The 26,745-nt window shown below is 42.4% G+C and overlaps 1 protein-coding gene across 3 annotated transcripts; it reads right to left on the bottom strand.

The window, feature by feature from the left end:
• Window positions 1–4,181: 4,181 nt before the first annotated feature.
• Window positions 4,182–26,171, bottom strand: LOC137175495 (ubiquitin carboxyl-terminal hydrolase 15-like). 3 transcript variants are annotated; one of them, XM_067581142.1, is made up of 22 exons: window positions 26,044–26,171; window positions 25,235–25,362; window positions 24,483–24,613; window positions 22,199–22,325; window positions 21,467–21,612; window positions 20,180–20,241; window positions 19,569–19,658; window positions 15,331–15,478; window positions 15,018–15,191; window positions 14,200–14,358; window positions 13,574–13,798; window positions 13,391–13,474; window positions 12,906–13,000; window positions 12,423–12,611; window positions 11,536–11,654; window positions 11,102–11,383; window positions 10,741–10,811; window positions 9,482–9,597; window positions 9,246–9,395; window positions 8,794–8,897; window positions 7,878–7,966; window positions 4,182–7,224 (listed from the first exon to the last, which is right to left on the bottom strand). In XM_067581142.1, the coding sequence occupies exons 1-22, from the start codon at window positions 26,130–26,132 to the stop codon at window positions 6,817–6,819; spliced, it is 3,186 nt and encodes a 1,061-aa protein (XP_067437243.1). In that variant the 5' UTR covers window positions 26,133–26,171; the 3' UTR covers window positions 4,182–6,816. The 3 variants fall into 3 exon arrangements, with proteins under 3 accessions (XP_067437243.1, XP_067437245.1, XP_067437246.1); XM_067581144.1 differs by lacking the exon at window positions 19,569–19,658; XM_067581145.1 differs by lacking the exons at window positions 24,483–24,613; window positions 25,235–25,362; window positions 26,044–26,171 and adding an exon at window positions 23,707–23,799.
• Window positions 26,172–26,745: the final 574 nt, after the last annotated feature.

A 26,745-nucleotide genomic window follows, 5' to 3' on the forward strand; every position in this document is an offset into this window, starting at 1 on the left:
TCTGCATTAATCACAGAGGAAGCGCAGAGAGAAACAGGTGAATCCTCACTTGTTTTTATAACATTAACTGGTACAACTGTTAAAGCATTAGGTTTATGAAGGCCAGCTAAAGGTCCATAACAACTCCTGTCTTTTTCCAAACCCACCACTGCCTTCTTAAGAGACTGTATGAAAATTATTTGAATGGGGAGAGGGAATGAGCATTATGTTTCAGTTTGGAAAAATTGCAGCAACCTCCCCACAATTATTCTAAAAATATGTGTCCTGTTTACCAAATATTCCAATTATTCTTTATTTTTAAACCAAGAACTGTCATTTTTACACATTTTACTGTTAAGATGGGTGCTGTTGTAGGATAGCAACAAATGACATGTTCTCTTTTGAGTTAAAATTCATTCTCCTTCACTCTCATAAAAACTCATACAACTCTCCCTTCAGAGAAAAAAAAAACAAACAAAATAGAAATCAACCTTTTGTAAACTCCCCTACCCCCGATAACTTTCGTACAGTCCCTAAACTGTCAGAAATTCCAACAATTATATTACACAGGTCCGGTGGTTAGTTCCAGCGCCATGAATAACATTTACATATAAAAGGAATTATCTAAATTTCAAATGAAGCACTTGTGAGTGTGAGTGAGTAAGTTTATGCATGCTTCTGGATACACATACTGAATTTCCTTGGATGATCATTTATTTCAGGCTAACCTGAGGACATTTCTGAAAAGAAAACGAATTAAAACAAGACCTGGAGAGAAGAAACACACACACATGATGCATGCAATTTGGGATTACTTTATTTAAAAAAATATTAATAAAAAGCAGGGTTGTTTTAGCTTCGCATGCGTTTCAGTTGAGCATATCCATCTCCACTTTACAGTCGGTTAATTTACGCACAGCCGTTTTAATGGACACTTGATAATTGTGAATGCATGTAACGTTTCCATTCAGTTTATTATATTTAGAAACAATACTGTGAGCTCAGTCTTTCACGCTGATCCGGTCGATCCATCTGTCGCAAGTCACCAGCGCCGGCAAGGCAGTAGATTGCGCAGTCATCTCCACAAGGGGTAATATGACAACCCGACCAACAGCACAAACTACTACCTCAACCAGCGCTTGGCCCCTGGTGTTTGTTTGCCTCCTTTTGTCCTCTTCGTGATCTCTTCACTCCAGTCTCAATGAATCTCAATTTCAGTTTAGTGCCGCTGTGCGTAAAAGCGCACGAAAATGGCGTGCGCGTAAAACGTGGCCGCCGGGATAAAAAGCGAGACAAAAACCCCACCCAAAGAATCGAAAAGGGGGGGAGGGAGGGGGGAATACCTCATGTACCTTCCCCATATTTCCTGCACTCGCTGCTCTCCTCAGATGACCTCGGTGAAAATGACAGAATGGCAGGTAAGGACGGAGAGGCCCTCCGTGGATTTCCTGAGTGGCAGAGGCGACGTTCACGGCATTGTCAGGGCACAAAGAGCGGATTGTAGTATTAATTTTAATTATAATTGAGATTAAAATGTATTTATTATTAAATATGAATAATAACGAGTCGAACAAATAAAACAATGTATAGCCTAATTGGGAAATATTGTCTCCAGACATCAAAACATTAAATAACGCGTGTAAAAAATCACCCAAAGCATACATTACTTACATGTTTTAACTAACATGAAATAAAATGTACATTTTTTTAAAACAGGGAGAAAAACAAGACGTTTTAAATCCTTTTTGTTCGTGTACAGAACCACATATTAAAATTAGACCACCAAAAAGTCATATTTAACTCACAGCTTTCATTCCATATAAATATAACCGGGATTTTGTTGAATCTGAGGTAAAAATGTAATAATTCCACATCGGCTCCTCACACAGTCCTTCACCTTGCAGCTGAACTGCAGCAGACTGTTTTATAATCTATTGTTGTCTGTTTGAGTCTCTGCGTCGTGAAGGAAAGTTGTCCCGTCATCCAGTCCGCTCCATTTAAAACGCAAACATGTACAGAAGTCCAGATCGAAATAATTTACGCGTTTCGTTGCCCCCTTTTTTTTCCTCCGCAAACGCCGCATGTCAGGTAGGTGTGGAAAATGAGTGGATTAGTCGGAGCAGCGTGGATAAAATTCGCGGGGAACGTCAGGACGGGTGTAGGCGCGGCCAGAGATGAGAGGAAACACAGAGCTCCCACTCTGGCGGGTTTTTTCTGACCGGTGAACACCAGCAGAGGAGATAAGCGGTCAGAGTGCGCCATCCGCTGGCTGCATCCAACAGCTGACAGACATCACTGTGAATTCCTCCAGAGGGAGTTTTAACCCGCTAATTCATGATTAAATGAGAACCAGCAACAGAATCATTAGACATGCACCAGCAGATCATCACTTTTATGACATGGATTAAGCTGGATCAGTTTACAACATATCACTGCACTGTACTGCATCATAAAGGTATTTCTGGTAGACTATTAGTTTTGTCTGTTTGTTGTTGTTTTTTAATGTTGTTGTGATGCATTTCTTAGCCTTATGTAACAATAACAAGGATGGTAAAGAGTCTGCCTTGCTTGTTGTAATAAAATATGGTAGATTCAATTTGTTTAATTACAAAAGTATTGATAATTGTAACCTGTTTTAACTTATTTTATTTTATATTATTTATTTATATTGTGTATGTTTTTGTTTGTTTTTGACTTCTTTGTCTTTTATTCTAAAGCACTTTGTGACGTCTGCCTTTGAAGGTACAATATACATATATTTTATTTTTCTTACTTATTGTACTTGTCATTTTTCTTTCACCAGCTAATCAATCAGGAAGTGTCTGGTGAAGTATAATCACCCCTGTATGTTAACCTGCTATAGGCTATATATATGTCTAAAAAAACCTTAACTTTTTGCACAAACTGATTGTTTGCATTATTTATCTGTTTTTTAAATTCATCTGTGAATAATTTAGTCTATAAATTAAAAAAAAATGCCCCTCACAATGTCACAGTTGATGTCATCAGTTTGCAAAACCTCAAGAAATTTAATTTACAGAAAACAAAACAGAGAAAATCAGCACAGCCTCAGATTTGAGAAGCTTAAATCTTTCTACATAAATGATTTGATCATTAAACTTAACAGTGATTAATTATCTGTTGGTGGACCAATCCATGAGTCTGATGAGCACTTTACACATATGTGGGTTCAGGTGAACAGTGGGACTATCACAAATTAAGTTTCAGAATGACGTTAACTTTTATGAATCTCTGTTTAGTGCAGTGGTTCTCAAAGTGGGGTCCAGGGACCTCCAGGGGTCCTTGAGGGGGCTCACTATAATTCCATCCATAAGCATCACAATGACAGGATGTATGACTATTTTGGTCATTGGTTTCTTACACTTTCTGTAATAACACATCTAAAAGCAAAAATCTTATCAGAGGGGGGTCTGTGGTCTAATTTGAGTCAGTTTAGGGGTCGTTGATGTGACAAGGTTTGAGAACCACTGGTTTAGCAGAATCATTAGTTTGACATTGACTCCCAGTGACTGTCGGTAAGTTGGTTTCTGTTTCCTCTGAGCGAGTGATGCACTGCTCTGCGCACTGGTTGCTCCCTCTTCTCCTCCCTCCTATTGGTCCAGCAGCATGGAGCCGCTGCCGGGGGAACCTCCCAGCTGTGAGCGGGCAGAGAACCTGTCAGAACCCGGAGAGAACACCGTGTTCCTCCTCACAGATCAACCAGCAGCTGCTGCTGCTCACACTGAGGTAGAGGCAAAGATAAAATGGAGGGCAAACCTCATTTAAATTCCTGCTAAAAATAAATCAATCAACAATTCATACATGGTTCAGAGGGCTGAAAGCTTTTTATTCTACTGAAAGACCATGATCAGTGCATGCTTGTGATGATGAATACTTATTGAAGAGTAGAAACTGCAGAACATGAGGTTGAGGCTTTTCAGCTTCATTATATTTGTACTAAAAATATTGATTATACAGCCCAAACCCAATACAAATAATCTGTTTTTCTTTCACTTTGATACTGATTAGGGGGGATATTTCCTCTTTTCATGAGTAAAGATGATAACTAACAAGTGTACCATCTATTATTAATAAAAAGGTACACAGTGAAACACATCAGGGACAGGGATGGCAACAAGATTTGTAGACACACACCACAGACAGAGACACTGCAGTGAAGAAAACCAGAACAGGACCCGCAGAAAGCTTTACACAACTTTATTGAAGATTGTGTATAAATACACATGCACAATTCAAATGTAAACCCAAGTGAACTCAAGTGCAGCCAAACCTGGAAACCCCCGTTATGTCATCATGCAAGGATGTCTGGATTATTTTTTACAAAAAAAGTCCCAGAACAACAGATCCATCCTTTTTGTTTGTTTGTTTGTTTTTTTAAAAATATTCCCTCCCTGACAAGAGCACAGGCAAGACTTCGCAAACTAGTGTGTATGTGTGGACTCGAGCCACAAATCCCCACCTCCCACCCCGACATTTCAGGTCTTGTCAAGGTTTTAAATATATTGTCTGTTTATTATTAAATGCTTACATATAAATAAATAAACTTTATCAAATGTGCACTCACAGAGTGAACTCTTATGTACAGAATTGTATAAGCCTATAGTAGCAATCACATCTCACTCAGTCAGGATGAAGGGGGACGAGGGGGGGGGGTGAGTCGCCTAAAAAGCAAGGCAGCGCTGAGGAAGTAAAGCCCACTCAAGTCGGAGCACGGAGATGCTCGTCAAGGCATGGTACACGTGTGATATTCTGAGGCAACAACAGGTACGCTAATGCTGTTTACAATGCAAAGAACAGGTAGAAAAAGAAAACATAAGAGCCACACTCCACCATGGAGAATAGTTTTATCATGAGTAGCGCTGATGGAGGAATATCCTGCAACCATCTGCCACAAAATATTTTTCACTGTATCATGATCCCAAAAGCTGAAAGGCCTTTTAGGTGGACTCACCCCCCCTCCCCTCCCCCCCAAAAAAATTTTTCAGTTTTGTCTCCCTCCCTCCCTCCCCATCCTCAAAGCTCAGGACCACAAAGAAGCATTTTCCATCTCCGGGGGAAAAAAAAGGGGGACGCATTCAGCATTACCCATGAATTCATACGGCTAATATCAAAGGCGAAGAACCCATTACCATCACATTCAACCAAACCAAGAAAGGGAGCCATGAAAAGAAAAGAAAATAAAAAAAAAACAGGAAATAAAATCTGTCCCTATGATGAAAGAATCAAAAAAAAAAAAAGGCATCAACCACATACATCTGGTCAGTGTTCATTTCATTCAGCATACATTCTGGCCCTCGTGTGGATTTTTTTTAAAAAAAAACAAAACAAAAAAAAAACGTGGCTGCGATATAAAAAGCAGTGTCTTACAAATAATACGGACATTCGAGTGTTTGTGTATGAAGGTGGGGGGTGCGAGAAGAATGAAGACGGCGTGTGATTGTGATGTGCAAAGAAAAAGGCGACCGGTCCGAGATCAAGAGTTAAGGCCGAGGTGATCCTAACAAGAGACGGTGCCATCTGATGTCGGCGAAGTCACCCATGTTCCTAATCTCACAGTGCCTCTAATATGAAGAAGAAGAAGAAGAAAGCTTTTAAACACCAAAACGTTAGACGTTAAAAAGAGCTGAAGAGAAGGTTTGTGATGTTGGAATCTCTGAGTCTGCCGGCTAACTTTCATCCTGTGCACGCTACGGTGAGTTAAGGCAGAGTGCTCCTAGATTTGAAGGTATTTTCTGAAACATCTCTACACTTTCCTAAATTTCATATTCGCAGATTTAAAAAAAAAAAAAAAAAGATATGCGCTTAGAGAATCAGCTGGATGACATCTCAATCCTGCTTTATTTTAGGTTGAAGGTCATTACCAACAGAGGAGGCCAGAGAGAGACGACAAAAAGCAGGACCTTAAAAGATTTTTAAGATTCATGCTGATACACTGATAGTCTGTCTAAAAATGCAAAGATCGCAGCAGCAGCAGCAGCAGCAGCAGCACGAAGCTCGGACTGTTTGGCTGTTTGACACTTTATAAAAACCACACAGCTACGGGCATCACTTCTCTACGTTGAATCTAGACTGTAGACGCGTCTCGCCACTGGCTTACTAAAGGGAGCTTCCTAAGTTGTTGTTTTTTTTTTAATGTGAGAAAACCCTCTGAGTCATTGAACGGTTGCAGTATGTCTGGCAATAATTACATTAAAAAAAAAAAAAAAAAAAAAAAAAAAAAAAAAGTGGATGGTTGGCGATTGTGCAAGTTCAAAACGTTTCAGCGCATCATGAAACCACATATAATTCAGTGTTTAAAATATATACACAAGGTCTAAATGATACTAAAAATGATATGCCAACAATGCATCGCTCTCAAAATATATATATATATAAAAGAACAACAATGTAACACAAAAAGCAAAGGGAGACTCAGAGCGCCGCACACGAGTAGCGTGAAGCCTCAGAATCGGTCCGCGGTGACGTTCAGTGACTCTTTTCAGAGAGCAGGTGAGCAAATCCTTTAGAAAAAGAACTAAATGGATGGACGTGGCGACACACTCTCACACACACGCACGCGCACGCACACACACGCGCACACACACACACACACACACACAGTGATCCAACCACAGAGGGCCCTGATTTCTTAGCGTTGCGTACCCCCGCAGCACTCTGACCAAACAGTCTTCATCCCCACGGTTGGCTCCGCCTGTCGAGCGGTTGAATCCGAGCCGCTGGGTGGGACTGGTGGCGCCCGCTGCCATGCTGTGTGTCCATATGGCTTTGGATGGAAAGATCCCAATCTCTCTCTCTCCGTTTTTTTTTTCATTTGCTTCAGTTGGTTTTCATGGTGACGTCTCGATTGGGCGCCCCTTCCTCCTCTTCCTCCTCTTCTTCTTCTTCTTCCTCCTCCTCCTCCTCCTCTTCCTCCTCCTCTTCCTGCTCGTTGTCGTTCTTCCTGCGCCGGTTCTCGTTGAGGTCCTCCTCGTCGCTCAGAGCGGCGGAGGCGGAGGCGGAGGCAGAGGTGGCGGCGGCGGCAGCGGCGGTGGCAGCGGCGGATGAGGCTCCCAGAGAGGACGAGGCACCCTTTCTCTCCTGCCTCTCCTCGCCTTCGTTCTCCTCCTCCTCTCCCTCCTCTTCCTCCTCCTCATCGTCCTCCTCTTCCTCGCGGTCCAGAGCGAAGTAGCCGGTGCCTTTCACGGTGTCCTGGCGCTGGTAAAACAGCACGTACCCTGCTTTGGACTGAAGAGACACACAAAGTTACTCAGCTACTCACTTACAGATCTGATGCTGCACACATGTGAACATGAAAATGAGTCACACTGCATTCACTACAGCAGACTCCAAGGACTGTTTGCTGACATAAGCTTTAGCTTTAAGCTAACTCTGATACATCAAATAGTAACATTTATGTTTAATATTGTACATGGTCCTTTATGAATCTTTAACTTTTCAATTATATACAGGCAGAACAATAGAAAGAAACATTTGTGACCTGACTGAAAGTGTCTTCTGGGTTCTGAGATTTAAAAGCCTTTATAAACTTTCTCAATACCCCCCACTGTCAACTCATCTTAATGAGTCTCCGTATTGGTTGAATCTCTGGCTTGAAACACTAACATGTTTCTATGTGCCAATTACTGTATATTTGAACCGTCTAAAAACAGTAACTGCAGCAAAATACCCATAAACCCAAAAAAAAAAGTGTCCTCAGTCCTTAATTAGTATCAGCACAGCTGGATGTCATTGAGAAATCAGGCTGCTTGGCGATGTAATAATTAATAGAAGTACATTATTTTGATGAACTGAAGCATTCTAGTCTGTGTCCAGCAAAACTGTCTCTGATGAATAAACAGTAGAAGTGATGCCTGGCTTTCCCAAATGAGGACACTCACCACTATTTGATCTTCGTTGGCAGGCGACACGCTGCTGTCATCAAAGTTGTACCACTTCCCATCATCTTTGTTCTTAGCATAAGCAGTATCTGGAAAGGACAAGATTAACAGACATTAATATAGTATTACACAGGCTTTCCACTTAATAGGCATTTTTTTTATATACTTACACTGGCTTTTGTGTTATAAAGCACTTAAACTTTAACAAAACTTCCACAGTTTTGATGTGCGGAGCATAAGATCTGCTCATATAAATGTAACTAGATCAGAGCTGTGTACGAGTAGTCAGAGGTAAAACTCTACCTATTACATACACAATCTCCTGTTGTGACTACAGGGAAACACTGAACACCACACAATAACACAAGCAGGGGGGTTGGTTAGTATCATAACAGCATGACGACACAAACTCCACAGAAATGAAGTTAAGAAGCCCTTAAAAACACATAGATTTGTCTTTAAAAATGCAAAGCAAACCCCTGCTGTACTGCCTGCTGTGAGCTTCAGAGTGAAACAGAGCTGATAAGCAGCCACAAACACGAGTCATGACTGATGTAAACATAGAGCTTGTTGGCGTTCTGCAATCACTGCTGTTCAGGCATGATGGTAAACACTATATTTGCGCAGCTTATTTCCTGGTGAGGCTGCAAAGCGTTGGTGCGTACAGGAACACACAGCTATAATAAAGAGGGAAGATGAGTATGACTCAAACACTTGCTACTCAGCAAAGCACATTAACAGCAATATTACAGGATGAGGACAGACACAAGTCATCTATTAAACATGTAGTTAAATAGAGGTCTCGATGTCTTGTTTTAGGGGGTTTAATAACGGTATTAAGCTCCATGAGGGGAGCTGTAAACCGATGGAGAAGGAAGCTTTTAAATGGCTCTGTGACATGTGCGGTGAGTCTTACAGTGGCCTCCACCCATCCCGCCGTAGTGGTTGGAAACAGCAATGAGGTCGTAGCGGCACGGCCCTGCGTTGGGGTTGATCAGGAACTCGGACATGTCCAGATCTCTGTAGGAAAAAACAACAATTCATAACGTACTACATATGTACAAATATCAGTTCTCACAGCGATTTCAGGGTGCTGCAGGGAATCAGAAGGTACCAAACAGGATTCTGACCACAACTGACAAGAATTTTACACAGAAAAATTGTAAACTAAGTGTTAAATTTAAATTACTTACTGTAAGTATTGAGTAAGGAAAGTTTTTGTAGTTTTCATACAGTTTTCTGTATGTGGATGATGTAAAAGCAAGTAGGACAAACATAAACAATGGATAAACTGCTGAAAACAGTGTTCTAGTGCAATGATATATTACCTTTTTTTCTGTGTGTGTGTGTGTGTGTGTGTGTGTGTACCTGAGTGGGAAGTCAACAAGGGAGTCCAGTTTATCCCTCATGTAGCGGCTGTAGGAGAATCGCTTCAGATGGACCACCAGCACCGGTGGCAGAGACCATAGGTCCAGCTTCTTAGTGGCCTGTTGGTGCTGCTTACAGTTTGGACAATACCTGCAGACACACGTGTTCACGTTAGGATATGCAGCACGCAACCTGCTTGTGACTTGTGTGTGTGTGGACTGTGCGTCGTTTCTCACCATGGGTCCTCTGCTCCCAGTTTTTCCTTTGTAGTGAACAGTTCGATGCAGTCGTTCAGCTTGAAGAACGCCTTCTTCTGAGGCTTGTACTCCATGCTCTCGTGCTTATCAAAGTCCTGCTCTCACACACACACACACACACACACACACACACACAGCTGTTTGACCAAACACTTCTCATAACACTGCTGTGTCTCACTGAAGCAGCTTTACATGAGTATTGTGCACTAACAATATCTTTCCACAAGTTATATATGGGCAAAAGTAGGGCTGCTTGATTATGGCAAAAATCATAATCACGATTATTTTGGTCAATATTAAGAACACGATTATTTAACATGATTACTCACTGACTCAGAACAGAAATTATTTCATTTTATTAAATGTATCAATCCACACAGACTCCGAGACACGCGCCTTATGGACACCGCCTGCGTTTTTTTAAGCTCCCAGTCTATTTCTGTCATTTAGTGAAGTGTAATCTGCACAGACAGCTGTTTAACTCACACAAATATCCCGCTGTAATATGTTTTGAACTTATTAATGGTATATGTTGAATGATCAAGGCTCCCAGTCTGTCTGTGAGCTGCCTGTTTCACTACAGGCAGATTCCCCTCACTCGCTACGGTGGGCGGGGAAATAAAATCGATAAATCAATAAACATAAACACTGTCGATTTCTTCCTGTGGAGCCGACATGAAAACAGTTTGTCCGGCCGGTGTCCTCTCAGCTCCCCATGAGCTGCTACTGACAAAGAGCTGGTTCTGTGGACAGAGACGATGAACGCAGGACAGAGTCGGTGTGGATTGAACGGATTGAACGCGCCACTCACGTCTCGCTTAGTATGTGAGAGTGAGTTTGGGCTTTTAGGGAGGGGTGAAAGTGCACCACTGTAAAGGAACACAAGACAAAACGAGAGCATCATTGTGAAATGGAACGCGGCACGATCGTTTTATCCCGATTATCTTGTTTTCATAATCGTTGGAGGCCAAAATCGTGATTGAAAATAACATTCGATTAATCGCCCAGCCCTAGACACAAGTGTCATCAGGCTACTGTAAGACAGTGGAAAACAAATCTGTGACCTTTTGATTACAAGATATTCGAGCTCGTCACTGAGACTTCCTGCTGCTCCTGTCTGGGTCACGCTGCCATATTTTGTAATGCTGTCGGTGTGGGTGCTAAAAAAGTGAACCAGCTGCTCAGCTACAGTGATATCTGTATGAGAGAGCATCTTCAGTTTCTGTTGTCGGCTTTACCTCGACAACGGTCTCATCGAAGTACTTCTTCTTGATCTCCGGTTCCCAGTCCAAAGAGAGATAAGAGCGATCTGGAAGAGGTGGACAGAATGTCAGATGAGCCATCTCTCATTTCACCTTCTCTGTTCATATATCTAGAGGGTCATCTATTCAGGCAGAGAAAATGATTTGCTTATTTTTATATGCCTCATTAAATTAGCAATTCATGCAAAATTAGAAATAAATGGCACAGAATAAATGAATAACAAATAAATGAATAATGAACGTGGATCGTTTAAAATCCTTGCAGGAGATATTTGCTTGAATTTGGGGTTTTTGAAGGGGATTCTTCATTTACTCCCTATGTCGCTCCAGTTCCTACCACTGAGTCGAAGGTGTCCCTCGTCAAACCGGATCTGCCTGGTGTCCTCCTTGATGAGGGAGAAGTCCGTTTTGCCCATGTTATTGAACTGGAATGTAAAAAGTCTCTTTCTGTTGTGCCCGGCCGTCTGCTGGACTTTGGTGGAGTTCTGCGGACCAACCATTCCGTTCTCCAGTTCATTGTCCCCGCCCACAGAGTCCTCTGACTGGCTGTTGTCGTTCTCAGAGGGCAGCTCCTGATCTTGACTGGACTCGTCGTCCTGCTCGTCAGTCTCCATCTCACCTGAAATAAGAGAGAGCAGATTTTAAAGCGCCTCTGATGCTTCGAATGAACGGTGACTTGAAAATAACAAGTGGCACAAATAAAAAAGACATAACAAAAGGTCAAATCTTTCATTATAATGTGTTTGTGTGTGTGGGTGTTTATGCGCTCACTTGGCGACCCCTCCTCCAGCAGTCCATTAGTGGCGTTGCCGTTGACAGTGTGCTGTTTGGGCGACTGTGTCTCTTCACAATCCTCCTCATCCTCCTCTACAGAACATCGCACGAATCGGCTGCAAACGCACGACCATTCTCATTTACAGCAACTGTTTTACACTTTTAGCATTGTCAAATACATCAGTATATTTGATACACTCAAAAAATATCTCTTCATTCGACTAGAATTTTTGTTTTCAGCATGCAACACTGGTGTAAGAGGATACGAGTCTGAAATAAGAAGCTCTATCACACATCAAACAGCAGGAGCACAAGCCTTTCTTTCCTTTTCTTACACTTACTGCTTGATTAAAAAATGATGATGCTTTTTACTTTTTTGAACAAGCCAAATCCAATTCTATTAAACTGTTTCTCTGAATTCCACTAAAAAAAGTTGCCAAAAGCCGCTTTTTCACTGCATGGTACGACTCGACTGGACTCTACTCCAAAGTTGTGGATAGTACCTGGTGCCTGGTACTTTTTTTTGGTATCACATCCGTTGAGGTTCCAAGTGAGCTGAGCTGATACTAAAAAGTGACGTGAAAACACTGCAGGCCACCGATTGGTCGGAGGTGATTGTCACTAGAATCAACACTTGCATGACATGGGACATACTGCAGTGGAAAATGAATGAATGAAAAGGAGAAATGCAGAGGAGGAAAATGAAACTATAATAGCATCTGTTTCCTCGCTTGACCACCGCTGCGTCGTCTCTTAAAGTGAGAGGCCAGTAGAGTTAAGTAGAGCAGAGTGGAGTCGAGCCAGTACCTTGTAGTGGAAACGAGGCAAAAGTGGCTTGTAGTGTCCATGAATGTATGATCAGACACTGAGAAACATGAGCCTACCAGAGGCGCAGGAGCAGCATATTGTAGAGTTTGTCTTCGCTGAGTGTTCTGGGGACAGCGATGAGGAAGGGCTGTCCAAAAAGCGGCGTGCTGGTGTGGTTGTAGCCCGACTGCTTGTACTTCTCCCTCAGATGCACTGGGATCACTACGTGGTCTGTGTCCTCTACCCTGTTCACCGCTACCTCAAACCTACAGGGAGAAGTGTGGTCAGTCGATGGTAACCACACTGTATGAGCTAAATCACGGATGTCACAAATATAATGCAAGTCTTCAAACCAATCGGAGGTGAAGCTGTTATTAAGCCAGACTTATACTAAAATTATACCATGAATCAGGGCTAAAAACGTTTTTTTTTATACAGTAAACAAAGGCCAAAAACTTAAATTTAGACATGATTTCATTCTGGTTGCAGTCCAACTTAAGATAACACTGAGGTTGTAATCTGATAACACAGTATATCTGTCAGCAAAGCTTGACACTCACACATAGATATCATCTCTCTCCATGATGCTGCTGAGATTCTCATTGGTTGCAAAGATCCGGTGAAAGCGGTGGTTGTAGATGTCAGTTACAATCATCTGGGGAGATGAGAGTTGGAGGGAACCACAGTCAGTAAAGACGGAAAGAGAGAAAACCTCTTTGAAATTGAGGCTGATTAAACAAATCAACATAATGGAACTAAATGACTTGGTATGGAATGGAAAGTTAGTTCATAAAGAAGTGTGATACACTGCCCGTATTTATTTTCCTCTCTTCTTTTGCATTTTTTTTATTTAGTTGTTTATACTTTCCTTGTTCAAAAGGCAACAGATGCAATATTTTTCTCACTAGCTGTTGAAGCTGGCTGGGCAGTGTTAAAGAGAATAGACTATTTTGGTCTGTGCTGTCTGAGGAGATGTCAGTATTATAGTGTGACGGCTAATAAGCAGGGTTACTGCCCAGAGCAGAGCTGACTGCAATGTTATTACCTTCTCAGCAGGCACCCCAGACAGGCTGGAGAGAGAGGTACACAGGTCGGAGATGTAGCCCACCTTCGGCACAGTCAGCTTGTACTGAAAGAGAAACTCGTCACTATTAACTACTGTCTCGAGATGAAATCATTACTTCACACTGCATTTCTGTGCTTTCCCAGGCACCGCTGTGCATGTTACCTGTGTGGGTTTGGCCAGAGGGTCCAGTCTGACCAGATAAACCTCCAGTGTCCGCTCCTTCTTCATGGGTAGTGGAAGGGTCAAGTAGCAAAAAGGATCGAAGGTCACGGAGACCTTGGAGCACACGGGACACACCAAGGTGGACTTGAAAAGGCCGTGGAAGATGTCCACAATGATGGAGTCGTTCCTCTTGATGTGGTTCTCCCACGCTTCCTCTGCCACCACCTGAGAGAAATCACAAAGCAACATGTACAAAATGTAAGAAAAAGTACAAAAATAACACAAATATAAATAAAATCTAACTTTTTTTCTATTTTTATTTTTTGAGGGGCATTTTGTGCCTTTATGTTGACAACAACAGGAAACAAGTGGAGAGAGAAATGAGTAATGATAGCTTGAATAATTGACTTATTAAAAAGGTAAAAAAAAAAAAAAAAACCTGGAAAAATGGCAAATATAATACTGCTCATTAGCCAATAAACTATAATTACAATAACTTATTTAAAAATGCAGAAAGAAAAACATTTTTAGTCATGCATTTTCTCCCACCAGTCAGCCAGCTACAAACGCTTCAGGATCTGGAGATGATTTAATACATTTTCAGTATTTCCAGAACTTGGTCTCACCTTATCAGGTCTACCGTTAGCGTCCTTGAGCTGTATGTAGGGCTTCTTCCTGATGCGGTTCAAGTCCTCATGAAGGCCGTCCAAGAGAAAGGCCAGCAGCTCATGAGAGTCCTGCTGTTGGTAGCCCGAGAACTGGGGGGCAAAGCGGCCCACCTGGGTCTGCAGGATATAAAAACACACTCGGAGATTAACGAATGACGTGCAGGAGTGCAAGGGAAAAAAAGAAAAGCTGAGATATTTTCTCCTCAACATTAGATATCTGTCAAATGACATCGGTCTAGGTGGGTTCTATTTTTACACTTCAAAAGTTCAGTCTTCTCATACTCATGTTTCACATAATTCACAACCTCTTTTAAGTCCCAGAAATGCAGAGATTTACCTGTCACAGTTTCAAGACTTCACCTGAACTTCTGATATTTTAAAATTGCTAAATTTTCTGGGAATTCAAACTGGTGTTTCCTTCAACCAATACTCTGTGCTGCACAATCACATAGATTGGTCAGTTCTGGTCCTCCATAGGCATAAACACTTGTATGTAAAGACCATTCTTGATTTGCTACTTTCCTACCGCTATGTTTGTATCTTTCAGAATGAAAATCTACATCTCAACAACATATTTTGGCTTTCAGCTCAAAACTGCCTGTACACAGATTTGAAAGATAACAGCAACAAAGATATTGCTTTTACAGACCTTCCTTTCCAAAAAATGTACACTACAGTGCACTGTTTTTGTAGTGAACTCAACATACAAAATTGCTTCAAGAAATTATTGTTGTTGTTATTGTTTTTCCCATTAAAACTTTATTGCAGGTAGTCACCTTGAAAGGCCTCGGGGTGACATAGCTGTATTTGCCCGACCACAGCTGTTTGATGAGCTCAGCGTAGGCTCTGGCAATCTCCCCCTTCATGCCCAGCGGGTTGTCCTCATTCAGCTCGTCTGTGTACTTGTCTTTGAGGAAGTACTCCGTCAGTGGAGGGATATTGCTTAAACACTAAGAGGGCGCAATAACAGGGAGAAGACGATGATAAGAAGAGAGACGGGAGAAGACGGTTCAAACGTCCCGAGCCATCGCAGTCATTTACCAGATACCTGCCATAATATGTGCAAACAAAGACAACAACTGCTGTTACCTGCACAGCAGAGTTCATAAAGCAGGTGTTGCCCAGGTTGGAGAGTCCACAGAGGCCTGAGCGCTCACTCTGCCTGCTCTGGTCTGAGTAGTCATAGCTGTTGCTGTAAGGGTGGTAGGATGGCAGACTATAGCTCGAATTCTTCACACTGTGCAATAAACACACAAACACACAGGTTATACAGGGTTTGTCAAACCGCTACAAACAAAGAAAAGGTCATGAACACCCTTTTGCAGACATAAAATAACATTGCTACATCTACAATATGTAACCAGGTATATACTGCATCAAAATGTCAGTCTATTTACCATTATGACCATTTTTATCAGGATAAATATACATTCAACAATGCACTAAAAAGACCACCAGGCAAACATATCATTTCAGCTTCCACTACACCCTTTTACACCGCCCCCCCCCCCACACACACACAAAGACTCTCAGGCTTCCTAGACAACCAGAGAGAGCGTAAAGCTAGGCATCCCCAACTGCAGCAATCAGCAGACCTCTGAGAGGGCTGCAAGGCATTGTTGGTCGTTTCTGGCTCCCACTGGTCAAGGGAAACAGCTGTTATGGCGGTGGAGGCAGTGGCCTCGCAGTTCAGCACGCGGTGGTCCACCCTCCTGCTGTCCAGCTCCACCGCCTCAGGCCTCAGGCACCACCAGCAACACAGGAGCATGACATCTCAGCCCCGCCCCGGCCCATGCCGGCCCGCATGTCCGCGCGAAACTAAATGACCGGCAGCTCGGATGAGGTTCAGCTCAGGTTCGGTTGCATGCAAAAAAGCCTGGCTTTTAAAAGGGGCGGGAAACAAAAGTCCAGTTCCAGTCTCCGCTGCTGAGTCCTGATGTTAACCCAGCTCAACCCGGTGCAGCTCCAGTAGCAGTTTGAATACTGTCCAGAACAAGTTTAGGCCTAAATTTGACTTCCAAGTCCAGCACAGGTAAACAACCAAACAGCAGAACGCAAACACACACACACACACACAAAAAAAACACTCTTTCTCTCCTCCAATCTTTTCAGAGCTAACTAAGCAGCTCCCCTCTTCTCTTCTCCCCCCTTCTTCTTTTTCGGGCTCGACCGCCTGTCATCTTGTTATCCCCTCTGCTTCAGATCCCTTCCCCCTTGTCCTGTCCTGTCCTGTCCTGTCCTCTCCTGTCCTGTCCTCTCCTGTCCTGTCCTGTCCTCTAGTCGTCTGCTCCTCCCTCTGGCCTGCCTGCTGCTCTCTGCCGCTCTACGGCTACCAGCGGATATTTATAGCAGCATCAGCAGCAGCAAGGATGCTCAAGACTACTGCTACCAAAGCTAGAGGTGCACAGAGAGAGAGAGAGGAGAGGGAGAGAGGGAGAGAGGGAGGAAGAGGCAGAGAGAATGGGGGGAGGGGCGGACAGTACAAGGGGGTGGCGGAGGGGGGAAAAATGGGGGGTGGGTGGGGGGGGGGGGCTGACAGAAGAGAAATGAGATGGGGATGGAGGGAGCAGCTGATCCACTGCATCCAGCTGAGGCTGCAGTATTCACAGGCCTGACTCTCTCTAACACACACACACACACACACTTATTCATGTCGACACACCATTTATCGCCTTTTCTCACACTTGTGTAAGCATTGTATTGCTTCCTCTCACATCTCGACACACTAACACACAAATACTCGCTCTCATTTCCGCTCTACCCCTGTAAAGCACACCCTATGGCACTCCTCCTGAGTGAATCACACACACACACTCTGACACTCCCTCGTTCATCATCTTTTATATGCCATGGCTGTCTGTATGAGAGCTTTTAAAACGGGGAGGGTCTAGAAAAATCTACTAAAAACCCGAAGAAAGCGCAGTTTTTAATGACACTGGCCGGTATGCATGTGTGTGTGTGTCTGTGTGCGTGCGGGTGAAGGCAGGCGATGAGAGGAGCAGGAGCAGATGAAATGTATTCTGAAGGTCACTTCGACTGCAGAACATGTGCATCGCAATGAGCTAAGGGGAGAGGAGAGAGGTAAAGAGGGGGAGAGAAACCGCCTGCCGGAATCAGGGGACACCGCCTCGTAAGACGGTGGCACTCACTGCTGATAGAGAGCGTTGCTGCTGAGGCTAAACCCACAGGGTCAAAACCGCATAATCAAAAAGACAAGTGTTATGTAATGTGGGAACACTTCATGTGAAAAGAGAGGAAAAAAAAAAAAAAAAAAAAAAAAAAAGAGGCCCCATGCATAATTCAGAGGAAACGATGGTGCTGGCACTACAGTGAATCAGGGACAGAGGAGCTGCTTAGAGTGGAGATCCAATTTCCCCAAGTCAACCCACCAATACTGTACGGAAAAGGATGCCAACGCTGTCAAATAATGTAATACAGAGCTGTGAAATGATAATGTGAAACCATGCTCAAACCAACTCAAGCATAAGCCAGTAGAATGAATGCACTGAAAAATAACCGGTAAGGTTTTCTTTCACTGGACAGCTAGTGAGTGTAGGAAGGAGAGGCTCACCTTGCTTCTTTTTTCAATATTGATTTTTTTTCAGGTGGCTGAGCTCGGGGCTATTATTTCTGCATTCCAACAGTGTTAAGAAATGCTAATGCTGAGCGTCTATATCTAACACACACACACACAGACACACTCCAGCATGCAGTAAATCACACACATAAATTGGGAAGGAGGGGACAGAAAAGTCTAGCGGGCAGCAGAGGCGACAGCTCCACCCACAGTCGAGCAGTGCTCTCTAGCGCAGGGCTGACAAGAGCCTCTAGGTCTCAATGCTTCGGTGACAAACCTTTATTTAGGCTACGGTAAGATCTTCGGGGAGAAACGGAGCTCTGATTAAGCTTGCAGGGCAGGGAAAACTTGGCTGCTCTGATATTTGAGAGGTTGCACTTGCATCACCGCTGCCTCTTGTCAGAGATTTAATAAAGATGAGGTTTCTTAAGAGTTGAGATGCTTAAAAAAAAGGACTAACGATAGGGCTGCATGATTAATCATACACTGCGATTTCCTTTTTTTTTTTATTAACAATAATGTGCTTTATTTTAGAGCTGCAACGATGAGTCAACTGTCAGAAAATTGTCAAACTATTTTAATATTGAATAATCGTTTCAGTCATTTTTCAAGCGAAGATGATAAATATTTTCTGGTTCCAGCTTCTCATATGTGAGGATTTGCTGTTTTTCTTCATCAAATATGACAACAAATTCAATACCTAAAGGTTTTGGACCATTAGTCAGAAAAGACAAGCAAATTGAAGACCTCTGAGAAATAGTGAATGCCATTTTTTCACTATTTCGCAACATTTCATAGACTAAATGATTTATCAAGAGCATCGTCTGCAGATTAATCCGGATTGATTCAGGGAGGCCACAACGAGAGAAGAGCCCTCTAACAAGACAACCCTGAAAACTGCATTGAGAGACCAAAATAAGCCTTAAAGATGGAGACGCAGGCTGGGAAATGAGGCAAAGTAGAAAAATGGGTCTGATCGTGAAAACATTTAAGTTCATTAAAGTAAATAATCACCTGTTATTTGGAGACAGGTGCAAAGACTCAGTGCCCATACGGTCTCAAATTTGTAGCTGATATTTTAGTATTTAAACATTTTAACGACGCAGACATTAAGAGTGAGAGATCAGGACCTTGTGGCACACATAATTAAGTAAAAATAATGATCACATTTGTCATAATCACGCAGCCCCAGCCAAAGCTATCAATCAGTGAGATATATGTATAATCAGATGTAAATGTTGTAAATGATGTTAATGGACATGATTAAATGCTGACTAAGACACCCAGAGGCACCAGTGGGCCATTAATAGAGAGCACTGCTGTCACTGAGGAAAATTCCAAAGAGATCAATCCCACGTTAAGCCCCAATCTCCCCCCCACCCCACCCCCCACCCACGCTATCAGCTCTTACAGCTGAAACTGCATCATCAGGAGATAGGCTTTAAACCCCAAACCACAGCCAGAGACGGACCTGTAAACTGCATCAATGTCAATGAATGAGGAATGAGTATAAATCGAGCAGAACAGAGCTGAGAAAAAAAAGTTGAGACTCTGAAGTCACTGCAGACTTTCTCCAGCTATAATTTTTTTAAGTTACGGTGCCACTGGCAGCACCCACTCAGTCTGAAAATTCCAGCCAGGTTAATGTGAACGTCTGTGCTGAGCTACAGCTACTCCAGGTTCCATCTCTGGCTGTTTGGCATCCAAACCCCCCCCCCCTCAGCTATTTCAACCCACTACTAAGCCTTACTTCCTGCTGTTGAAGCTGCTGTTATGATTGTTTGTGAGAGATGAAGGCGAGATCTTTGGCAAAGCAGAGAGATTGGAAGCACCAGATGACCTTCAAAAGATAAAGAATAGATCATGAGTTAGAGGAGAGGAAATAAGGAGCTGTTCCAGAAAGGTGCCTGAGTGTCAATTAAATAAAACTGAGATGAATTTAACAAAATAAAGTGATATGTCGGCAACGAAAGATCAAGCAAAAAAAAAGAGGTAGACTGAGGCAAAGTCGTAGAGAGCAGAAAAAAATTTGACGATGATGAGGTGCCGTGGTGACATAGCAGGAAAAATTTTTTAAAAGAGTTATACAATTTGAAGTTTCCAAAGAGGAAGCAATGGAAAAATGTTTCAGGCAGCTTCCCAGATGAGGAAATGTGCTGCTGTCATCTAGCATTACAGTAACCAAACTCCCTTGCAAATCAATAATACACCGCCTGTACGTTATTTTTGCGGTCAGTCGAAAGGTAGTGATTGGTTACAGCATGGAAACTGTGCTCTATTTCCTGTGGTAAAATACACAACTAACTTCTTCCTTCAGTAAACAAAGAAAATAGAAAGCCAGGACTTGTGCCGTTCACTCACTTGGGTGCCGTGGAGCCTCTGGGCCATGTGCCATCCTCATTCTTCTGCTCTATTACAAGAACCTGCGGGAGACAACATAAAGAAAAACTGAAGCTCCGTCTGCTGTTGCTGGTTTAAAGATAGCAACCATTTAAGTGTTTGCTCATCTGCGTTCTGAACAAATAAACTCTATTTAGTTGTGTTTATCTTGAATTCTTTTTTAAATGCAGGGATGGATGAATGCTGAGAGACATATTTTTAGGAATGCAATTAAGGGGATATTCAGATTTGACCAAGATATCAGATTATACTCCGATCTTTAAAAAAATACATCATGACAGGACTCTTTTTTTTTGCTTCTCCACCTACTTTAGATGACCCACAATCGATATTTCAAAAGCTGCTGGGAGGACAAACAACCTGTTGCGACTGCCAGTAAAATACTGTAGTGGTTTCTAATGGGGGAAGACAGGAAGTCGGATGGCTCTTAACTGTGCTTCACTTAGTGAGGATTTGTACTCTGGAACAGCTGCTGGCGAATGGGACAGCCCTTTGGTCTATCTAAAGCCTGCTGGCTCGCTGCGTCCAGGTGTCTAAATTAATCTGGGCTTGTATTCTGCTCTCTAGTTGACTGCCAGGTGGATGCCAGGACATACGTGTACATTTTAAGCAGCTTAAAAGAGGACATGGAGCGGCTCGCACTGCTGCTGACAAAACAGATTTTGTCCTGTAACCGTTACAGGACAGTCTTACCATATTGTCTCAGCACAACTCCAGCTTCTCTTCTTGTGTATCAAGTCAGAAAGTCATTTAAATAATCCATGTAATGTTACCTACGGCATTTGAATAATTTCATGGTGCATCATGAAAAATTGAGCACAAAGAAGAAAGCCGGTAGATATATTTTCAAACCACTTTCGTGCCTGCTAGAAACATAACACTGAGATAAGTTAGACTGCCCTCTGCAGGTAATGATAACCTGATTCAAACAGAGCAGAAAAAAGAAATATTTTATTGCAGCTCTGCCCTACTGTGACCTAAAAAAGCCTGACTGGCAGAGAACACAAATATGGGAAAGCTATCTTATAAGGGTGATTGAAACTTGTGTATATTTCACTGAGCTCAGGAGCTGTCTACATAGCACGCCATATTTGGACACCTTTGTGTCGATTTTGTCAAATACTACTATTTTTTTTTTTTTTAGGGGGCCTCACAGGGGCTTTACTGTCTCCCAAGAAAAATAAACTCTGTATCCAGGAGGTGTTGAAATTATTCTCATATAGTGAAACTTCTAGATAAAGTCCCTACCTGTCCTTGGTAGAGGCCGGCGTCTTGAATGGTGCTGTCAGGTTTGTTGAGAGGCTCAAAGGTGTTGCTCATGTACCGGTTCCAAAGCCTGGTCTCCTTCTCATCAGGGATGCTGAACAGCTTCCTCATCTCCTTCTCTATCAGGTCTGCAAGCACCGAGTGAAAATGACCAAACTTAAGAAACTCTGAAGACTACATTTGTGTGGTTTACATGGTTTAACACAGAAATGACTGAGAGTTTACTAAATAACAAACAAATCATTCAACCACCAAGATATTATAAGATCTATTCTCTTGTTTACTTTGAATGAAAGCCTGGAGGATTTTGGGGAATGATGGTTGACAGACACTGATGTAATTCATTCAACATAAAGACACTTTAGTGGATATTTTTGATTTTACAAGTCATCTTATGTTTGATTCATTACTATTGAGGAGCTTCTTATACACACATCCTCTGTACTTGAGATTTTAAAAGTTGTGGGAGTTCATGTTTTAAAAGCAGGACATTTACAATATTGTGGAACATTTCTGTGAAGACATATATTATTTTCTTTGTTTGCATCCAAATGAAAGGGTCAAGCCTTAACCAAACAAAAGATGAAAAGTAAAAGAAATACAAATTGTGGAAATGTAAAAAAAAAAAAAAAGAACTGAGTTTCATAAACAGAGGTTGCTTGAGTCTGACCAGCAGCGTTCATAGACAGTTTCTCCAGAGTGACTCAGGCTTACCTATTGTGTCAGCTTTGCTAAAGCGTCTGGTGATCACATTGTCCATGTTGCTGTCTTCACAGAGCTTCAGCTCCGTCAGGTACACCTCCACCTTGCAGTGCTTCACAAACATACCTTGTTCCACCACCTGGGGGGAAAAAAAAAACATCATGGGGGCATTATTTTCAGCTCACATTGTTTAATCATTGAATCCATAATTAATTAAATACACATATAATGCATAAATGCAGATGTCAGTATTAGATACTATATGTCCAAGCAGAAACTGTATAAACACATGAAACAACAGCTGCTCTAATGAGAGAGACACAGACATTATATGAGGGATCCTCAGGATCATTCAAAATATTTTCAATTAACATTAAATGTTTCATATCTGGACTATATAAGCTGACTACGCCAGGTAAAATGTTGAACTTTCAAACATTATATATCAACAGGTACATGTTAAACCAAACAAACAGAACTTGATGTGAACCAAATCAAAGACAAATCTTTGCTGCCACCCTTTATTAGGCGTAACTGCACAAATTGCTATAGCAGATGAAAATATAGCCTTCTGTTTGTCATGATACTAAATTACCTCTTCAGCTTTGACAGTTTGCAACAAAAGTCAACCAAACAGAGAATTAACACGAGCCACCAACTGTTTATTCTTTGGCAAGAAACTCATAACTGTGCCTAACTAAAGTATACCACCTATATTATCTTATTCTCATAATCTATCTTAAAACAACGCCTCCAACAACTAAATTAAATTGGTCAAATTCACACTGTACTAGCTTCTGCTTCTCATGGATAGCAGAGTTAAGTTTGCTGCCCTGGCTGCCACTTGTCTAGTGTCCTGATAGGAACAGAGTCAGAGTGAAGTGCCTAAATTAGCAGCACCTCGTGGAAACAGCTGAGGGGTCCCAGCCTATTTATTTCACCACTTAGCCCCTCCAACACACACGCATATATACACACAGTACCAACTTCACAAATGTCCCAGAGAACTGAAACAGTCATGCACACACGGCTCAGATTCTCCCCCACCGGCTCCCCCCCTCCCACCCCTCCCACCCCCCCCAGTCCCAAACCCTGATCCCCAGTGGGCCCATCCTACCCCGGAGCACAACACCCATGTGTTTGTAAGCTAGGAGCAAAAGTCCAACTCATCAGCAAACTCTTGACAGAATATCTCAAATCAGAGCTGAGCCAAAACCATTTACCCCACCCACCCTCCCCCTCCTCCCATCCTGGTTATGCCTCTCGCACTCCTCTTAGCAGCGTTCACTCTGCTTCTCTCAGTGTGACCTCAGCCGGCATTCCTCCACTTCAAAAAACAAGGACACGCAGGAACACTCCGCCAGTGCTGGCAATCAAAAGAGACAGTGGAAGGACCCGAAACGCCACAGCTGTGACTAAAATCCATTTAACGCTTGTGCTCCCCCTGCACCTCAGGATGACAACCCCACAGAAGAAACAGAGTTTTTTTTTTTAAAAAAGAGGAAAAACTAATAATGAACCTCCTGCATGTTGTGTCTCGCAGATCGCTCCATGTAGCTTTTCAGTCATCCAGAACGTTGCCTGAAAATAGAAACCCCGCGGCTACCCGATACGTCCTACGACATACATGGCAAAATGGGAGGGTCAATGTAAGAGGGGAGAAAGAGCGAGAGAGAGAATGATAGAGATAGAGGGGGGAAAGAGGAAACCTTTCCAGCAGCCATGATGCCATGACTAGCAAGATTTCAAGCTGGGATTTGATACTGTATGTCTTGTAAAGTTGTACCCGCCTCACAAAATATTTCCCTGACTAATCAACTGTAACCACACATACAGAGATATTCCATTCTTTGTTTCGCAATAGCAAAACTTGTCTGAAAATACTCATTTCCCCCTAAAAGAAATGAGATCAGTTCGTGACGTGAATGAATGAAAAGCTAAAGGAAATGACTGAAAAGTGTCATTACTGTTGCTTCCTTAAACATTTGTGTATCAGTAGTGTTAACACTTGTTTTCAACTTCTATACATAGCTTATCTCATGCACCTCCAACTGACCAATCATGTCAATCAATACCAAATGTACACAAATTTCCAGTAGCCTTATTAGCCTTTATTTCTCCCTTTCAACCCAACACAAACCATGCTACACTACATAGCTGGTAACCACAACCATTTCAGAAAGCCACCTTTTCTGGTATAATGTTGCCCGACTGGTTCTATTATCAATGCAATGAGCTGTACAAACTCCAGCCATAAAATGCAATCATAGTCTTATGCTCAAGACTGAACCCTTACCTTGCGTGCAATTGGCTCCTGAACCTCTGTCAACCCATACCAGCTGACAAGCTTATTCCAGCCCTCCGTTGGGACCAGGATGTAGTCAAGCTCATCAATGAGGTGCTCCTTGATGGCCAGCACATCCCCATCTAGAGGTAGGGAGGCAGTGAGAAAACAAGTATGAAGACAGAGAAAGCAAAGGACAACAAGGGAGGCTAAATAACAAATGACTTACACTAGTGACCCTGCACTGACCGTCTCACAGGACACAAAACACATAAAGAAAAAAAGGTATGCTGGAGAGCTTTCTATGAACCCTCCAAAAAATAGACTACGCTATAGAGTCAGTCAACAATGTTGTTTTTGTCCCCTTTTTCCTCTGAACTCTTTGTTGCATCTTCCAGAATGATGAAGCTATACTGGCCTGCGGGTTTCTGGTGTAGTGGGATTGTGAAATACAGCTCCATACTACTCCGCAAAGTATTTTTAATGGTGATTTGTATGTGACTACATGTATATAAAGTAACATCTTTTTTTTTTAACCATTAAATATGAATCTCAGCACTCCTTGCACTCGCTACTGCTGTGCACTATCCTCTTTATAGTTCACAGAAACAGTTTCACCTGTATATAGTAATTCCTTGTGTATATTTCTGAAGATTGTTGTGTTGTTATTCTGTATAACGCGGCTAAACTTCAACTACTTGGCCAATAAAGATTATTCTGATTCTGATTTAGGGTCTAAGGAAGTGAGGCATTGTTTGTCTTACCTCTGAGAAGACCAGAGTTATCAACTGGTCCTGGGTAGACATTCTGGTCACCCATCTGGTATTTGTCCCAACTGTCAAATCCCACATATTTCTTCCACTGTTTGAACCAGTGACTGTCCACCAAGTACCTGCGGAGAAGACAAGCTGTAATATTTAAACTCTAGTAAAGTCATACTGGACACAACAAGCTTTAAAATGGTGTAAACGAACGCTTTTGTATGTCTTCCCTCACACACTGAGTGGTAATAATAGCAACACTTTCGGCAGGTGAAGGCTACCTTGTCCGTCATTAGCCGGGACAAATGTCACTTTGAAAAGGCAAACATTGCACAGATTGACAGTTGTAAGAGTAGCACAGTTGATCTGCCTGGCCAGCTGGCTCTATGATTTTGACAGGTGCTTCTTTTCCGACTCCGCCCTGCCGAAAGTCGACGGATGAACCCACTGACAGAAAAAAACCCACCACTTGGAGCTTCGGTAGGCTAGCCTGTTAGCTCTTAGCTGGCTGGCTAGATCAGAAAAGAAATGACACGTAACCTCCCAAGATCGTGTCAGCAGATTTTTTTAAAGGCAGATGGTAATTTAGAATTGGTGGAATAATCACCAGAAAACAACAGGTGAACGATATGTGGTCGTTCTTCATAGCCACACATGAAGCTGACAGTTAGCTCCAGCCCAGCTAGCTCCGAGCTAACTGTCAACACGGCCCGTCACCTCGGCTTTCTTATCCTCCGTGGCGTTGACAGCCGCGGCAGAGCCAACCGACAGGCACTCAGCACCTTTGAAAAAGGTTTAAGCTCAAGTCTTACCAAGTGTCTCCTTTTCTTAGCTGTGTTTTCAGCAGTGCCGCGACCTCTCCTCTCTGGGTATCCAGATCGGCCGCTCCTCCTTCCGCCATCTTTCCTCAGACATCACCCGCTGCATGGTGGGAACGTATTGGGGGGACGTCCCCCAAGGTACGTCGCGTGTGACGCAGCAGTTTTTCAGCCAATCATGAGCTCCCAGACGGTGCAGCAGAAGCGTGACACCCAGCGGTAAAATTATTCTAGAAAAAAAAATGGTCCAAAACTGCTCCATCATTGTAGCTGCACAGTCTTCTTGAGGTGACACCCCTATAATTAAAAAAAAACAAGTGTCATCACTAAACCACCTCTTTGTCCAGTCAAGGAGTCATGTGACCTTAAACACACTTACTGGATGTGTTACATATTAAGCAGTGTCACATTTTATAAAAGATGATAATAATAATTATAAACTTTTCTATTAACTATTAACTAACTATTTCTATAGCACATTACAAAACCAGCGTTACAAGGTGCGTCACAAAATACGATGCCTTAAAACAAGGTGCAAAATAGCAAACATAGAAATAAAACAGAAATTTTAAAAGATCATACACAGAAAATGCAATAATATATATATTTAAAAAAAAACAATGTTAAAAAAACATTTGAGCAGACACTATAAAAAAAATTATATAAATAGCAGTCTGTGCAGGTGGGTTTTGAAAA

This window comes from Thunnus thynnus, chromosome 23 (genome assembly GCF_963924715.1).
Source record: "Thunnus thynnus chromosome 23, fThuThy2.1, whole genome shotgun sequence".
Lineage (NCBI taxonomy): Eukaryota > Metazoa > Chordata > Actinopteri > Scombriformes > Scombridae > Thunnus > Thunnus thynnus.